General features: G+C 35.6%; 1 protein-coding gene across 14 annotated transcripts in view; it reads right to left on the bottom strand.

The window, feature by feature from the left end:
- The window catches only part of atp2b2 (ATPase plasma membrane Ca2+ transporting 2), a 171729-nt gene that overhangs the window by 78324 nt on the left and 73663 nt on the right, over positions 1 to 19742 (bottom strand). For all 14 annotated transcript variants that reach the window (XM_088636812.1, XM_088636815.1, XM_088636825.1 and 11 more), the window contains one exon: positions 8858 to 9388. In XM_088636812.1, coding sequence (XP_088492938.1) covers positions 8858 to 9056 — 199 coding nt within the window. In that variant the 5' untranslated portion in view covers positions 9057 to 9388. The remainder of the gene's footprint in view (positions 1 to 8857; positions 9389 to 19742) is intronic.

Raw genomic sequence — 19742 nt, 5'->3', positions numbered from 1 at the left:
AAAATGTAATGTACTATACAAGTAGGCCTGTAATCCCATTTCCTTTCAGCAGGAAAGGTACAGTATATTGTATTCTTTAGAATCCTTGAAATTATTTTATAATAATTAAAACACCTTCAATAGACACAGTACAGTAAAAAAACAATAGCCTTAACACTCCTGTGGCCGCACATCCTTTTCTCAAAGTCTTTATATGTTCATATTATATGGCTTACACAAGTCATCCCTAGAGAAGGTGCATCTTAAATTATCATTCTCACTTTAGCCGGTATTGAATATATGATAAACAGTAAGTCAGCAAACCCCATGAGTGTACAAAGGAAACAGGGACATTGGTCTTTTGAAATAGTAGAACGTATGCTTCATGTAGGTAGGTAGTCTACACTCCTACACAGACATTAAATAATTAAACAGTTCCCTTACACTCACCATGCCTTTCAAAAGCCAAAGTTAGTACAGATCTAATGGCAGCCCCTTTGCACAGAACACCAGGTGATCCATCTATCATTTATCATTCAGGAATCCACCAGACAACACACATTCTCACACACAGAAACATAACTACCATACTTGCCACATAAACCCTGATTGGCATCTCCCTGCTACAGTATTCTGAATAAAAATGATCAAATGAATGTTTATTTGAGAAAACGAAAAGACAAATCATGCTAAATGTTCTTTAATATAATATTTGCTGGTGACCTTGAGATGTCCTTGTGTTGATAATGTGCTATTTTATGTGCAGAACATGAAGTAATTTATTCTTGGAATAAACTATGATGGGAACTTGAAAGGAGAGGATATTATTATGCTATATAGTATACAAGTTAACAATAGACTTGATCATGTTTTTGGGTCAAAATCTCCATCTGAAGTGTGTTGCGTTTCAGAATTATCAGTCCAAAATATTTCAGGATAAAATTAATCATAACTCTTGTTTTAATTGATATGTGCAAGATGCATGTGCCTTTCTGATGTACACATTTTTTAAATTTATTTTTTAAAGGAGGCAGCTTCTTATTCTGATTACCAGATAACAAGGGTCCCAAACATCATACACTGCTAACATATTTGGGTTATCACATTTATTCTTTTCAACAATGTACAGCAAACCAAAGATTTATAAGATGTTGTACTGTACTGTTAATCAGGTTAATCAAGAAATGTACATGATCTATGATAAAATTCCATGTATACATGAAATACACCACAACAACTTACTCCTGCTCTGAAAAAAAAAGTATAATACTTTGATGAGCTTTGAGTTGTAAATATATTACATTAGACTACAGTAGATTATCATTCTGGTTACCTAAACTGAACAGTTTGGGTCCATTTTACCCTCAGAGTTCATTTAAAATTGCCAATAACAAATCCTATATGAACAAGGTTTAAATGAGGTGGGGAAGGCTGACATAACAATATTATAAGCAGTTCTAGTAGGTACTGTAGCTGCGTCAGCATGCGTAGGCTGCAAAGGAACAGGTAACGGGTTTATTCCATGCTGAAAAGTAAAGAAAGGAAACACAATGTTTTGACTGTGCAGGACCATCTTCAGAGATAAACCTGTAGCACATAATCTGAGTTTGGAAATTCCTCTATTACAAAATCTAGATTAACTCCAGAAACAACACTCCATTAAGTGTTAGCATGCCAATCATAGTCTTTATACCAGAAAACCATAATAGTTTTCCACTTTTATTGTAATTTTACCATAGTATTACCATAGTTTTAGCATGCCTTCACTGAGGTTTAGTACACTATGGAAATGCCACAGTTTTATTATAGCAAACATTCTGCATGAACACTTACATTTGTATATCATGACATTCCCATGGTCCATTGTAGTAAACCACGGTAAAAGTAAGTTAGCACCACAGAATGTCATTGCAAAACCATAGTGCAAGTATACTATAGCAAATTTACCAAGGTTAACATCCAGAAGGGGTGTGAATGTGAAGAGTTACAGTACCAACAGAAAAGGAGGGATCTTAAATAATGCTATACAACTGGAAGCCACCTATTGAATAGAACTATAACTATGGGCAGCTTATTCAAATTGTAAATTAAGTGAACAACAATAAAAATGCAACCAATCCTAGTCAGCAACCAGCTCTCCTCAGCCGTCACCAAGTTAATTCAGCAAGGCAGCTGTCAGGATCCCCCTGTGTCCAGAACTGACAGATCAGAAGACTAAGGTGTAGAACACTCCAAATGATTCACCATCCAAGGGCATCAGGCCATTTTGTATTACAAGTCATAGTTCACTCATCCAAAGTGATGTCTATGCATTTCCATCTTGAGAGGACCTTTCACTTCTTCCCCGAACACGGTGCTTTGAAAATGCCATCAGAACATCTGTGATTTCCTGTGAAAAGGTCTGACAACCAATAAAGAAGGAAATGCACGAGCACCTTTCTGCTGTGAGCAAGTGTCAGATGTCGGAATGAATCTGTGAAAGGGACTGTGCTGTCGAAGCAACTACTTGGACTCAAAGGAAATATCTTACTTGTAATACTTCTTACTCGTTGCTGGATCTATTTTTACAAAGGCAGAGTAGATCATTCAAGAATATGTAACTGAGACAGAAAGATATTTAAATCTAAAATACCACACAGTGTGTAGAATGTGGTAATTGCACAAAATACAGTAGGAAAAGCTTTCTCTGTAACATTCACATTAACATTGGAAAAACCAGAATAAACCAAACAGGCTTAAAGCACAGAATGCAATATGCAAGGCTCCTGTACCACTATACAAAGCAGGAAAATCAAAGAAACTTTGAGAGGAAAAAATCTCTTTTATGACTTTTAAAGGCCAAGTCTATCTTTGCCAAATCAATTGAAACAGATTTCCTCAATATATCACTGTTTTTTCAAAGACAACTGGGGATTGATATTACTGCAAACCTTCTTACCAATCACTACTGTATGGGAACTGAATCTGCACAGAACAAGACTTACAGCATGAACAACGATAGTTCAGTACTAGCACAATACAGTTCCTAGTAAAGTTAGAAAGATGTCTGTTGTAAAAGGATATCCTTTCTCTTTGATTTGTGTTGAACATTCAGTGAGATCTCTTCAGAAAAAACAAATATATGTAATGGGATTTTGCACAAACCTAAAAGATAAAACTTCCCATATTTGTATACCCAAAGACCTTTAAGGAAATTGAGCAGATGTTCAATGGATAGATTTAGACAGTAGTGGGGGCATCAAATAAACCAGAGCAAATATACCAGGACTTCTTTACCTAACTGAATAATTGTACTTTTTAATACTCCATGTTATTTATTATAATCTTTATATTTATTTATAATATCATTGTATTTAAAAAGCAACATTAAGAAACCAAGAACTATGTGGTTACATGTAGTCCTGAACAACCTAACTTAATATAGAATGACTTATAACCATATTAAACAGAACATATGGATGGCAAAAGTGTCTTGTTTATACAAACGCTGTGCTATACACGTGTCTAGACTACATGTTTATTCTTAAGCAGGGGAATTTGAGCCAAATGCCAAATAATATCAACTAATGTTAAATTTGATGCATAAGCATAAGTACGGCGACTGTAAAAGTTACAAGTAGTAAGACATTACTTGGAATTCTGACATGACATGACATCATCATTTTCTTAACATGACATCATGCGATTAAATGGACAAAGCAGTTTAGACTTCTGAGTAACAGTGATTTACCATATTGAAAAATTAAACAGATCTAAAGGGTTCCAGGGAAATCATGTTAAAATAAATGTAACATACCACTGTACACTCCTTTCCACATTTTTCTTACATACTGTACAGCAGCACATTTTGGTAAGAGCCAATTTCCCAAAGAAGCTATATGAGTCATTTATAGGAACTGCATACTGTACATAAAACTTACATATGACACTCCTTCAAATAGAGACTCCTAATAGCCTTTCACTAGAGTAGTCTTATCTCAAGGTCATCTATCTGAAAGGCTCTGTTACTGCCTAGCAAGTGGTTATACAGTATGTAATTTATAATCTGTCCGTTGAGATTCAAGATTCTCTTTTTAAGAATTTCCAGTGGAATGAAGGACCCGCAAGTTGGGAGCAGGAAAAAACAGTTCTTATTAAAAGAGATTGTGTTCCATCTTGGCAATTCCTGGTGGTGTGAAGATTAAATAGGATAACTCAGAGGGGAATGACAATCGGAGCTGGAAGAGTAGATTAGCATGATCATTAGGGAAGCACAAGCTGTTCAGGTGGAATTCAAAATTGAACAACAAATGCATATCATTACAAAACGAGGCTCCCCTTCTAGGAATTACAATCAGTGCCACAACTTCACAGAGCTTTTCATTTTCTTTTCAAGCTTGTGTCCCTGTCCAGAAAAGTCAAAAGGTATCATACTCCAGACAACAATTGAGAATAATGAAAATGGAGAATTGAATCCTACTTATGGGTTCCATGTAACTGTAACCTCCCTCAAGCTTTGCAGAAACATTCTCAAAATATCGATGATATTACTATATATTTCCAGCTAGACTGCTACCAGATAGACATGGCATCAAATTGTTCCTTTCCAAAAAGTCTTCGAATTCCAGATATCGGGTTTTCTATTTCATATCACAGTGAGGACACTACAAGGGGCTACATTTAGTCCTAAAACATCTTACTAAAAAGGACAGGCAGCACTTGAAGTTGGACTAGCAGCAGTTTTCCTGTTTTTTTTTATTGAATTATCTTTTTGACAAATGACTTACACTTACTAGAGCATATCATTGAGTAAAAACAATATACCGACTGCTGACAAAATACTGTAGTAATGATAGTTAAAAAGATTTTTTCTAAAGCTGTTGTTTCATTTAGTGATCTTACAAACTTCAGAGATCTTACCTAAAATGTGGTGTAGGTTTGTGTTCCTTTAGAAACATGTTTGGTTACAAAAAATACTACACACTTCACTTTACAGTAATGACAGGTTGAATTTGAATCTTAACTACTGAATTGCTGATAAATTTATCATATACACATACCTGAAGAAGGCTCCACGGCCGAAAAGTTGTTTTCTTTCTTCTCTTTTCAACATGGAATAAACCTATTACTTGTTCCTTTGCAGCCTATGCATGCTGATGCAGCTACCCACCTGAACTACAATATAATTATACTTATAAAATATACTATTATATACTGTATAATGTAATATACAGTACTATAGTCTATATAGCAATGCTAGTACTGTATAAAATTTTAATACAGTAACACACATTTATTGTAATGTTTTTGATAGCGAGGTATACTACACAGCTAAAGTACACAACATGGGTGTTCCTGCTGTGTTGAAATGTTTCTATTGAATTATACACATAATTCTGTTTGCATATTTTTGCAATAAATCCAATTAAAAATGACATAGTACTATACTATACAGATAATTGATTTAAAAACATTTGCTTTATTGATTAGTTAGTAGAGGACTTTAAACGCTTGATAAAAAATTAAATTCACTGTTTTGAAAGGATAAGGTTTCAAAATAAGACTGTTATGTAACTAAATAAACTTTGACAAAGCAAGCATAATACAATGCTTACTTGTCTCATGTAACATGACAAACAGACATTAGGGTAACCTAGTGATCTGGTTTCATTAAGTATAAGTGCACCTCAGTTGGGTGAAAGTGTTGCTCTTAAAACATTAATTAGACGGGAAGCTGGGTTTTCACATTTTTAGATTAAAATAAGCAAGCTGTATCTTCTTTAAATATATTTGGTGTGTTAATTTGTAGGTGTCTTCAAATAAATGAGTTTCCATTTCATTTATTTCAAACATTTGTGCTGGTACTGCAAATAGGTTTCAGCAACTATTATTTATGCCCATTTTTATGTTTTATTAAATTTGAAATTAAAATATCCACCCACATAATAAACTGTTTTTAAATCTGCTAAACCACTTGCCGCCTCCTGTTAATTGTAGTAAATTATCCCCTCCCCCTGCAAATGAGAACATTTTGTTTAAGCTCCACTGGGAAATAAAGAATGAAAATTTAGAAATATCATTTATTTTTAGGGCACCACTCCAGAGTCAAATTCTGCTGAAATCTGATGGACTACCAGAAAGAAAATAGAACATCTTAAATCACATGGGAGGACGACTTCTCTAAAGCATCAGATACTGATTATAAGATTATAACTTCTGACAATGGAACCCAGAAAAGACCACCCCAGAAGTTGATCAAATACGAAAAAAATTAATATATAATAAATATAAAAATGTTTAACAACAGCAATCCTATAGTGCCTGTTAAAGTGAATATTTTAGCAGAATATTCAGAAAACTATTTAAAAAAATACAAATATAGGGCCAGATGAAGCCAACAGAGCCAAAAGAAATCCAGACAACAGGTTAATATATTTTCTAACCCATTTAATTATATTAGTTAATGCAATACGTTAGGAGTCCAGAATACAAAAAAAAGAAATACTGAATGAGAACTGGGCTATTAGATTTTGTTTTTATGCTCAACATTATTGTAATAGAAATAATTGAATGTGCAGTTGGATTTGCAGGAGTCGCACCTGTTCCAAAAGGAAGGTGCATTAACTGTAACATAAACCCTTGTTGTCTACTGTAGTATTTTAACCACATTCATTTTCTGATCTCCTTCTTACTCACTTATACTTAGCTGTCATGAAAGTACGTCACCAGTGGAGACAACTGGTAGGATACTGTTCTCAAACATAGTCTTCTAGAACCATAAACCTACCCTTTACAGTTTTATTGGTTAAACGACAGCCATGACAACTGAGTTCACCAGGAGTGCTCTGGGAGGTCTCCAACCTGGTCACACCACAGGCAACAAACCACATTAGACTACTTGTTGCTAAGTACATTAAGATATCAACTTCTCTAAAGACTGAGTCCCTGAATACTTCCATCTCCTTTTCCTAGAAAGAAGACAACACCACAGTACCCATCTACCCTTATTTTTTTCCGAAACTGGCAGCACAGAATTCATTATCCATGAAGCATGTGAACATGTCGGAAACTTGAAGCTCAGGGGATGTAGGCTGTATATGGTGGAGGGATCCAATCTAATAGTTCGGAGCGTCGTGCGAAACTGCTTGGTTTAAGATCCTCCTCAGCAAAGTAAAGAGCTGCAAACAGCAAATAACCTTTCACATAACTAATAATGCTATAAGACAAAGATAAAATAGCACATGAAGGCAACTGAGCTGTGAAAGTGAATGCCTGCCCAGCACATGAACATGATGTGATATGATCATTTGTCCTCATTACCAGGCACCACTTTCACCATCAACCTGACTTGCATGAACAGAACAATACAAGTTTTACATCACACTAACTAGAGGACACTCATGTAAGCAGATTCTTGCAACGTCAATTAAATGTGGGGTGTCAGAAGAATAATTTAGTATTGCATCTGGCTGGAAGACACAGACTTCCAGTTTAAATGTTAAAGACTTTCATTGTTGAACAAGCCCCCCTCTCTCATTGCTTATGCATAAATGTGGTCGTTTCATGATACCTGAAGACTAAATTTCTGTTGCCAAAAGGCAAAACTACAAATATTAAACAAAATGTGGTGTACAGTATTTTGTAGATTTTGCTGCTCATTCCAGTTGAATTAGGTATATCATAGTGCCTGTAGAAAACCACTTTGCTGTTTTGGCTATCTGGTAAGATAATGTTTGTTTTTTAGACATAAGAGTTAGAGGTTCGCAGACATCATCACCTACAAGCCCCTTTGGGGCTTTTCTTTAAACCATGGCATTTCTTCTGCAGAGTATAATAAAACTGCTACAATTATCCATTCTCAAAACTATATTATACTATCACATAATCTCGGCAAAACGTCTTTTGTACCCTAAGAATTAAACGCCTTCACCACTGTTCGGTTTTCTAATACTATGAAAAATGTCACTGATAAATTAATTTTCTCTTGAGGCTGTCAAATGGGTTGTTGCGCCTTATTTTCAGCCTAATTGTATATTTTCAGAAAGTAGACACAGATTCAGAATACTGAAATGACATACAGTAAAGCCCAATGGATTTAATCTGTGGTTACAGTGTTGTAGCTTGTGACACTACCAAAGCACGTTCAAAATTAACTGGGCCATGAACAACGAATGCAGAAATTCATAAAAGGTCTTTTTCTGCTGTCACAGATTATTAAAACAGACTACACAATAATGCAAGCACTTTGCTAAGGAATAAAAAGCTCTTTTTCTTTAGTTATTTATGGTTTTCAAGAACTTTAAGATGGAAAATTACAATAGGAATATGAGGATCTATGGAATAGATCTATTCATATATTTCATAAAGTTTCGATTAAAGCTGAAGCTTAAAGATTTTAACATAACATTGACAATTTAGGATCATTTGTAGCTCATTTTTTCCTTGTGCCCTGTATCAGGTTTAGAATTTTTTTCATTTTAAAGACCACATTTTCACCTTAATAACTAACATCCTAAAAAGAAAATAGAGTCTTTCAGTATACTTCTTGGTGTTGCTTTAGATCTATAAAGATATGCGTTTTGTTTAACCATTGATCTGCTGTCAATGAGCAATTCTTTGCGCATTAACTCCACTGTGTGAATGCTTGATAAAATGGAAACTTAGATGTGTTCTTGTGGCCAGCGCTGATGCCATTTAGTTAAGATCAAACAGGGTTGTAGGCACGAAGACATCTGTAATTTGTAATAATTGCTTTAATGGCAACTTAAGTTTAACAGTAATAGCTTGGACTGAGCAGTTGCACAGTCAGGAAAAAAGGGCCGTGTGCCATCCTCTGCTTCAGTGAGAAGAGTTTCTAAGAAGAAGCCACAGTTGCAACCCATATCAGCAAACAGCCTACCTTCTGTTGGCGATGTTTTCAAGCGCTTGCAGAGCCCCTCAGTGTCCCCATAGTCCTCTTGGATTTTGACTACAGCCTCCGTGCCTCGCAGCTCCATAAGGGAGCGCAGATCTTCCAGAGAGCAGCCAAACTCTCCCGCATGGTTGGCCTCATTTCTTTGGTTCTTTATGTAAAAATCGCTATTTGTCATGTCCCCCATCGTGGCTAGTATTGCTTGTCGCTTTAGGTGAATTTGTTAAAAAAACAAAACAAAACGCTTCTTAAGTGATCAGTGGTATATAACAAATCAAGGGCTCTGTTTGAAAAAGGGAAGAAGAAATCCAGTTGATTGTCTGTAAAGGAAATATAATGAAGAATTCCTCTGGTTACAAAAAATAATAATAATAATACCATCCAGGAGTACCAAAAGCCCAGTTAAAGTCCAGAGGATTCCCACTTTCAAGGCTGCAGACCAGCTCCGCTCCATATATAGTTTCCCATTCTGGATGTCTCAGGTTGTGACTTTCTACATGGTCATCTTGTTCATTAATCCTTCAAAAGCAAGCAAAGAGAAGAAAAAACAAAGAATCAGGCTTCAACGCACTAACACAAAGGGCAGATGGCTCATCAAGGAAAAGACAAAGCCAATCCAAGAAGCCACATTGTGCCTAACGGGAGGCTGGGAGAGTGCAAGACTCTGGTGCAGCAAGAGGTTCTGCTGTGAGATGCTGCTCTGTCATTGCCAGAGCTGCCTTCTCAGAACTGTGTTAGTGCTGTCTGTGTCACATGCACTGCACTCTCCTCTCAGCAGCAGCGGCAGCAGTGTGCCATACTTCGATCAGTCCCGAGAGCAATAGCTCTGTGAGATGGCTCATGAATATTAATAGCTCAACCATTATGCCTTTCAGCCTAAGATGGGACTCTGGTTTTTCGTATAGTGAATTCAGGCTGCCGTATAAACTTTATCTTCTGGTAAAGAGAACAATTCACGCACAAAGGAATTCCACAGAGGGAAAATGAATAAACAGCATTGTAAATGAGCAACAAAAAAAAAAAGCAGGAAGAGACATCATTCTTTTTCAGCAAACAACATAACATTTTAAAAGTGACGTATTTTGTTACGTATTTAATATTATAAGTTTTAAACAAGACACACAGATTTAATTTAGCAGCCTTGTTCTAATGTTTAACATTTCCTAAACACATTTCTAAATGTGGAACTGGATGGAAATTGTACTTCAGGTGCACAAAATAGTCAAGTCTAACTTATTTTTAGATAGACTTCTTCTCTTCAGAGCAAACCAGTGCACTTAAATTTAGAAACCAAGCAACACACTATAGCTATAATTATGCCATCACATTTTTATGACAATGGTAAGGAATCAAAATGGGAAATACTGAAGCTTTCAATATTCAACTTTCTCAGAAGGTGTATATAATATGACTTTGACACTAGCCTTTTTTCTTCAAATGAATAAGGTTTTCTATTTTACATTACTTTAAAACAACCAGAGTTATCATATCTGCCTCTATTTATATACAGTAAGTGCTACTCAATAATACATTATTTGTGGAATCTATAATTATTATTATTTTAAATATAATTGCAGCCAACAACACTTTTGAAGCGTACCGTCTGTATTCACCACCCACCACAATTTATATAGTGTTGATTCCCGAAGGCATTGTAACACTCATCGCAGCACAGAGCTCTTCAAACCAATCTAGAGTCATCATCTGTAGCTGTAAGTGTTGTGAATTTTCTCTGACCTATACCTGGAGTAAATAACTGCCCCCAGACCATATTCTTGAGACTTCCACGAAAACACAACGAAATGACCAACTTCACCCTAACATAACTGCTTTGATTCTGCTTTCTCTGTTTTAGATTACATTACTATGCACACTGTTTTCACTTTAAAAAATGTATTATCCATGCACTATATGTTTCACCCCATTATCTTCTGTTTAAGCCTCAAGTTTGCAAGTGACTATGTCCCTAGATAGGCAGGAAGTTGTTAGATCTTTAAAGAACCTTATCTCTGGAGAGGATATCCAGTTCTTTTTATACTTTAATACTCTAAGTCCTCAAAGTTCTTGACCACACAAATTCTAAGCATGAAATATTAATCCTTCATAAACGATATCTAAGCACAGCTCTCAATCTTGAGATGGCAGACCAAGTTGTAGTTAATGGCACGCCTAGTGACCAGATTTTTTTTGCCCCTATCAGACAATAGTTGTATGTAAATTCAGGCGCTCTGGGACCTGTAAACTGATCATCAAAATTAATCTGTCTTAAGTACCATCAACTGTAATTGTAGTAAGCAACACATAGATGTGTCACTGGGACATGCAGGGAGAAAGGAATTGCTAACCTCATAAAACGAGATTTCTCCAATACAGTGTAAAAATATTAGGAAGCCTGCAATTGGTCAGAATTACATAACCCAAATGTTGCTGGTTTATGTCTTCTTGAAAAGGTTATATAACCTTTAACAAGTGTCAGAGTATGCAGTGAGACAGCAAGGCCCTCCTGCCAGTGTCACTAATGGCAACATGCTTTTGCACTGAACGAAAGCAAAGGTCCTACAGTATTTTCTTTTCATTGTCAGACCATTCTCTTCTTTGTTACTGAAAGCCCAAAGTATTGTTCGCTTAATGCTGTCTAGTTTTTGATAGTACTGAAGCCATTTGCTTAAAGCTGTCTAGTGTTTAATAGTAGTGAAGCCTGTAGGAGGCAGGAGCTAAGGCTGTAGCTGACACCACCTAAGCCTCTTCAAACCAATTACACCTCGAAGTACTGTACAGTATTGTGAATGTGCTCTTTTTTTCCCAAGATAGTTTGAAACCAGCAATATATGGCTAAAAAAACAATTAAGCACAAAGTACATTACCTGCTATTTTTTTTAAATAGCTAATTCACAAGTGTAAAAGCAGAAGAGATGTTTAAAGATGTGAATACAGCACATCTGAAAAGAACACAGTATACTGGTGATGGTTACCATCGTGTGTAATTACAGTATGATGTTTCAGTATAGGCACTAGAAATATTCCCTGACTGGTAATGCAGGATATTTCTGCCTTATATAAAGAGCTAAAAACAATTAGAGCCAACATTACTGATACTTATTGTGTAATTGTTTATTTTAATGCGATTGATATTACTTGTTAATGCAATGCTCTTGACTATTTTACTGTTTTGCATTGTTCTTTGCTAATTTAGCTATATAAGTGAATAAATTACAACAAAGAAAAGTTCCCCTAATGCCATCTTAGTACAATATTTACATCCTAAATTAAGCACTGTCACCCTTGGCATTTATGTATTTAGATGATGTGTGTATTATATAGGCAGATGTATATACAGTATGAAAATCCCATTTTTGGCACCACATCTAAAAAGGTTTGCTGCTATATCTCTGTCTAATCTGTTTTCAATATTTTTTGCCACACCTTTCACATCTGCCAGGGTTTCGCTTAAACCAAAGTTTCGAATAAATTTACAAATGCACCAGAGACAAAAATAACATTATGGGCATTAGTTGTCAAAGGTTGTTCAACACGCAATGTTTTCCGTCAGGCTACCAACTTAAGACTCGCTGCCGGGCAGAAGAATCTCCTGAAGTCCCCAGCCCTATCAAAATGGATTAATGTTTGCACTACCACTCTAAGAAATGCCAGTCTACCAGCTGTGCCAGTTCTGTCAAATTAAAGAAAACTAATGGCTCTTGGTGAGTTTTAATCAACTGTGGACTTGGGAGACAGAAACTATATTATACAGGTAATTGTATTAAAAATGCAATCACAGATGGCCTAGCCTTGTACACTTTTGGAGCAACAGGGTTAGACAAAGTGATTCGAATATGTGCACTAGCTGCAAACTTTTAAATAACTGCAGTCTTCCACAGTGTCTTATCTATTCTCTTAGCAATCACCTACCAAAATTTCAGTTTCACACAATGTACATACTATTTACAGTACATTAGTCCTACGTATAGGACTTATGAAAAATACTACACCAGTCTTTTTTAGCTCCATGCAATCCTCTATAAAATGTCATTAAAAACTACCATTAGTCAGATTAAAAAAGAAATAAATTGTTCATCTTATTAGAGAATCAGTGTAAAATGTCATCAGATTTATGTTCGGTGTCTATTTGCAGGAATATGTTACCATTACTTGATGTAGCATACTTAAAATTCAAACCCAGTTGCTATACAGTATATCATATCTGGGTCAAAGGCTTGTTAGATGCTGCTTCCTGTTTCTATAATTAGATTGATTTGCCATGATAAACACCTGTGTATTGTGTTATCAGTGAATTATACATCTGACCATGCTATGCAATTACTAAATTAATAAAAACACAGTAAAAGTCTTAATTTATGGAAAATGCAGATTAATGGCATGGAATGAACTTACATTCTAAAGGGACGAAGTACTGTATGTGAAAATAACTCAAAGTTAAAGATTGCATTAAAAACCACAAATGACTATGGCATTGCTGCTCCCATATCTCAAAAAGCCATTCAACGTAAACAATAAGAAAATGAAATGAATTGGTAGATTCTAAATTCAGATAAAACCCCCAGTGCTCTTTTTTTCTTTATTCTTGTGTGCAGTCAAGAGGAAGACCCGGGCAGACACAGCTGGCCAGCTGCTGCAGTCATAAACAGCAAACGAGCAATTGTACTCTTAAGGTGAAAGAGTGATCCTCTCTTTCATACACATTCAAGAGAAGGTGGTTTGCATTCGGATACATTCATCACTCTATGAATTGGCTACATCACTCTGCTCTCCTCCCCACTGATAGCTGATGTGTGGGGAGCGTTCTGGCGCACTATGGCTGCCGTCGCATCATCCAGGTGGATGCTGCACATTGGTGGTGGTGGAGGGGAGTCCCCATTACCTGTAAAGCGCTTTGAGTGGAGTGTCCAGAAAAGCGCTATATAAGTGTAAGCAATTATTATTATTATTATTATTATTATTAATCACAAAGACACACCTGAAGTGCTCAAGCCATGTTTATCGTCTTTACCTTCACAATTAAAACACAAATGGCAGCTACTCTGTTTTTACAGCACTCTCATACACAAGACGTCCTGTAGAAGATCGGGCCACTTACTGTATCTGATACTCTGGAAACATCCAGACATTCAAGTCATCAACACCTACCTTAAGCAAAGTGCATATTTAATATTGTGATTTATGATTTCCCAAATCCAGTTTTTATTAATCAAACTGAAGATATGATTTTAAATTCCATTGTATAAAAAACTGGACAAAAGGAGAATGCAGAACTGTACAATCTGGACAAAACTTGAATGCAGTCTGTCTCCTTTAACCTGTATATAACTTTATAGAATCAGATGGGACAGATAAATACTGTATACGTTTCAGAAAGAAATCTTTGCTTCCAGTTAGCTAACATTATATAACAGTCCAGAACTAATCCACTACAACATGACATGGGGGCAGGATCAGTAGATTGCTTAACTACAGTATGATGGGATTTCCCCATTCCAGTAATCCAGTCCAGTGATGTCATTTGGTACTGAAGCACGCAGACTAATCTTTTTCTTCTCTAGTGGCAAAACAAAAACAAAGCCTCGCAAATGAGACTGACAACTAAAAATACTCCTTTTTACTTGACAGAATTCTCCTTGGCTGCTTATATGCTTTGTCTAAAATGCTAAATCTGTAAACAAAAAAGTCCCATAATAAGGGTCTCCAATAACAAAGAACATAAAATTCAATTTGTTATGTTGCTTAAAATATACAGTACAGTACATTTCTCATCTTTTCATCATGACTAGAAGATTTCCATTTGCAACAGGTTTTATTAATTAAAAAAACCAAGCCAAAAAGAAAAAAAAGAAAAAGCACAGATGTACAGTATGCGAAAATGTAAAGGCTTTGTACTCATTGTTTCCAGAATTGGCACTAAATGGGTAAATCATGACTCTCACATAAAATTAAACATATATTGACCGTAGCCTGGTATTAGCTGTTATGTCAAGTGCTTTACAGGAATTATTTTTTTTCCTAAATAATTCACTACACCAGATTCATTCATCTTGAACTATACAAACAGGGAAATTATATTCTGATGACTACTGTACATCACCATATTCATCCCCGAGAAGAACTGTGGTTACATCTAATTCTATTAATTTTTTGTATCAAGTCATGTCTTTAATGGCACTGTCCTAAGCATCACTGATATCTGTTTCTGTGGTAATTACTACAGCATAGGCATGCAATTTTATGTACAGTGCTTTTCATTTCCTGGAATGCGTCATCTAAGAAGTTTCCTTCTTTAAGGCAATTACAAAATGTTACAGCTGATTAGCAATATAATTTGCGGTTACATGCTTTGGCTTATATGTTGATGCGTAGGAGGACTTCAATGTATTCAGATTCTAAATTTCTGAGACTTTTCCTATTAGCCAAGATACTATTCAGTCTGCCTCTGAGGATTTTTCATTATTGTTATTAAAAACTACACAAACCACAGTCTTATTAACTCTAAGTAAGTGTCAGAATATCACAAAAAAGAATCTGAAATAAGATGACAGAAATACCCCTCAAAGCAGACATGGCTACATGCTGCACCCTGCCTCTATTTTCTGAAATGTGACTAAAAAAAATGAGATCAGGATTTTGCTTCTCCATAATTAGTGTGATGCAGACATCACTATGTTTTTTTTCACTCTATCAGGAACTATCTCAAAAACCATTTAACCTTTCTATTTTTGCTCCACATTTAAATTAGCAGTACAGCACAAGGCACTAAAGCAAAAACCTTGATGTAGGGTATAATTTTCCCTCATGCACATTATCTTCACTGGTGGCTCAGAAAAGTAAACACATGGAGCCATTACATTAAATCCAATTTACATTACTCTTAATATTTTTTCAGATACCACATTGAAAACGTGCAATTACACTCATTATTATGAAAAAGCAATATAAGAGGCTAAATAGGATAGCTATTAATAGCCAGGTTAAAAATATACGAGCACAAGGAGTACTTAATATGTTTTCGTGTGTAATTTATAGAATATTTCAATATAACAGCAGGAGTCCTGAAGAATCCTCCGGTAACAATTAAGTTTAAATGTTCACATCTATGTTTGTTATACAGTACGTGTTTTATGTAAAAATTGTAAAAGTACATTTTATATTATCCTGAATCGATAGTTTCAGTCATGTACAGTACCTCTGGTTGGCTTACCACGTTTCAAAGCAAATCAGAAGTGGTTGTTGTTGTTGTTGTTGTTGTTGTTGTTGTTGTTGTTGTTGTTGTTGTTGTTGTTGTTGTTGTTGTTGTTGTTGTTGTTGTTGTTGTTGTTGTTGTTGTTGTTGTTGTTGTTGTTGTTGTTGTTGTTGTTAATGAGGTAGAATATCGAGAAACAAATAATCATCAAACAGATTATTTCATCAATACTCAAGGATTGAGAAGAGAGTTATTCAAGACTACGGTGAGTCTAGGGCTCAACTTACACTAATTATTTACCTGTGGTTGCCACTCACCCTCCCAAATCACCAATGTACTGTAACAATAAACCAGTACATCACTGGATTCTGCCTCTTTCCACTACAGACATGAAACTTGTTGAAATTTAGCTACAATATACAGTATGTTGTCTAAAAATTCGCTTTAAGAAATTATTTGAAAAGCAATTGAAACACTTACCATTTTTATTAGTGGAACTTTAATTGAAAAGTGGTAACAAAATTTTTACGAGCAGATCTGATAGACATGAAGGCAAGGGGCAGATTTAATGGCATTCGAGGTTCCAGTAGCCGCTGAGATTTCCTTTGAAGCACAACTGTTCTCTCCTGTACATGTGAAAGCAGTTGCATGCAAACGTAGTTATGTAATTGTACAGGGTCATCAAACACTCAGCTTGCCTCCGATGCCTACAGTCACCTGCTTTTATCTTTCTTACAATGCAACACAAGAATATAAATTGCTGATTGGTCTCCACTAGAGCTGATTTAATGGAGTTAGAGAGCACTAGACAGGGTGCTTTGAAGTACAAAAAATAAAGACCATTGAAATATCTGAATCGCAGAGTGCAAAACATTCTAAAACACTGATTTCAAACCCATCCATCAGTCATACTGGGTGGGGGGAATCATACATTTATCAAACTATATTACCCCAAAAAATGGAGGAACAATTTAGGGGCTGTTATAGAAAAGCACATCAAGCAGATTTATTTTGACAATTCTGAACAACCCGTGCAAAACGGGTTTTGAAATTTCTTGTGAACACCTCGATCTAAGGCAAAGCTTTATCCAAAAATAAATCAGAGTAAGGGTCAAAGCTTCCAGTATTCTACATTCTTCAGAAAAAGTAAGTTGCTTTTGCTTTTTAAATGCTTAATTTCACAACTGCATTTAATGAAAGAGATATCCCATAAGTACATTAACGCCGTCTTTTAAAAAGGCAGCACATAATCAGAAATCAACGTTTTTTGCCTTTTCTACACGTACTGTATCCTGTCGAGACACTAATTTTGGAATTCTTAAGTTAACAGGGCATGTAGCTATGGCAACTGCATACATTATTACTATTTCCTGGAAGCTGACATGAGAATTAAAAATAAATAGGTGATGTACTGTTGATGGAACAAAACTCTTACGGTGTCTCTAAGAGCTCTGTCTCCTGATACAATTTTAAAGTGTAAATGACGTATTGATGCTGTCTGATACTCCGCTACCAAGTTTACAAATGTACCCAAAATAACCCAACAACGGGCATTCGTTGCTCTGGAGACATTAATTCAGTATTTTTACCATTTGTACAGTGCTCTATAGGCAAATGAATATAATCACTTGCATCACTTATTGGTTTTGAAACCACAGTTTGCATAGATTTGCATACACAGCAATCCAAGGAAGTAAAACCTTAATAATATTTCCAGTGAACATACATCAGACATGATACTGGTTTGGCCTCCACTTGTTTCACTACTTTTCTCAGGAACATGGCTTTGCGCAGCCGCAAAAAAAAATGAAGTTTGAAAATTAACTCCAGTGGATCAAAGTGTATTCAGCTGTAAAGCTGTAAAGCTGTATTTTTTATCTAATTCCTGCTTTTCTGTCTTTATGGGACAAGCCTCTTCTATGAAACCTCGGATCCACATTGACAGCGTGATTTTAAATCCTTAATCTGCTGCACCATTGAATTCCAGACAGGTTTTTACAGACCGTACTGATTAAACGCTGCAGGAAATCCCAGGCTTTATGTGCACAAGGGAAGCATTCATTATTTGATTATAAAATAATAGCTACTTGTGCAGAAATGAAGCCAACTTCAATTCCAAAGCGAATTGCCATCAGCTGGGAAGCTGTGAGCCCTTTTATCAATCCACTGCATCAGGTTGGCGCAGAGAGAAACCTAGAAACAGAACTCTGGCACCAGTAGGAGTGAACTTTAGTAATATAACAAGGCCTCTGCAACATCAGGAGGGCATTTTGTTTAAATTCTTTCTTAAGCAGTATTGCAATGGTAAGTTGAATTTCAATTAGTGTCAAGGTCATTGTGAATAACATTTTTCTTTCTAAAAAAACATTTTCGGTACCAATACGGCAAATCGACCATTTGCGGAAATGGACGAGACTGCTGCAGCATTGTAAAATAACTTGAGAATGTCAATATTTGTTCAATGAAAAGGTACAGCAAAAGATGATACAGGCCCTTAAAACTTAAGTTTGGCCCCATTCAAGGGGATATTTTCTCAAATAAACTCAACGAGTTAAGTACCAGTTTTCAATATTCCAGGATCATAGCACTAGAGTATGTTTCATTACCATAACTGAAGGCAGTGTATGATAAAGAGATAACAAAGAAATATGGCAATATGGCACTATAAAATTCAGCTTCAGATGTCACTATGAGTAGTTTTGTGACAAATCCCTCAAGCTAAAAATCTTTTATGTCTGTGATCCAGTTAATTCTTTGAGGAAGCAGGATCTGACAAACTGTATTTGTATTTTAGCTTTTCTAATACAGCCCACTTACAAAATAATGAAGAAGATGAGCACAGAAATTTAGTCTCACCTTCAACATCAGAAAAACTCTTGGAAACAGCTGAAAATGCATTTTGAACTATAGCCTCCACAGGGTAGCTGATGAAAAATGGTTGTACAATACCATTCAAATAACACAGAAGTTAATCCATGAGAACAAATGGATAACAATAAATAAATGTGCACACTGTTTAAGTCAGATTTCAAATCAGATTTTATTGGAAATCGATGTCCTTGCTCAGCCACTAATTAATATGATTTCTTTACATGCAATATAATCTTACAAATCAGCAAAGTCCTCCAACTCAAATTGTGTAAAATGAACAGAATGTATCCAGTGTTTAAGTAATTTATCCCACTTAATAATTCTTTATAGAGATGGTAACGAATGAAGTGTTTGTGTGGCCTCGCCAGAGTCCTCAACAGCAATCAACACCTTTCAGAACTATGCTAAATAAAGACAAAGTGATTAAGACAATGAAGCAAGCATACAGCATTTTAAAGTGAAGATCTTAAAGAAAAAACGAAAATTTCAAGGCAATTCGACATTAATGAATTATGTAAAAGAAAGCCACTGGTAACCAATTGTTGAAAACTGGTAACCAATAAAGACAACATATGGCACATGTCTAAAAAGAGTTTAAATGGTCTTGCTTATTCATCCATCTTTCAGTGTGCAGTTTCAGGTTTATTTGTCAACATCTGTCAACATACAGTATAACATATCCGCTTTTCGCCATCAGCTGACACTCTTGGCGGTGAATCATATGTATCATTCACAGGAATAATATTTCTACCTTTCACTTGTCTGCCATTGAAGTATTCCAATTTTGAGAACAGCCAAACTCGATGCGATGAT

Source organism: Lepisosteus platostomus, chromosome 6, assembly GCF_059453375.1.
Source record: "Lepisosteus platostomus isolate fLepPlt1 chromosome 6, fLepPlt1.hap1, whole genome shotgun sequence".
Taxonomy (NCBI): Eukaryota; Metazoa; Chordata; class Actinopteri; order Semionotiformes; family Lepisosteidae; genus Lepisosteus; species Lepisosteus platostomus.
Note: the sequence above shows the minus strand (reverse complement) of the source record. Positions and strands in the feature narration are given on the sequence as shown.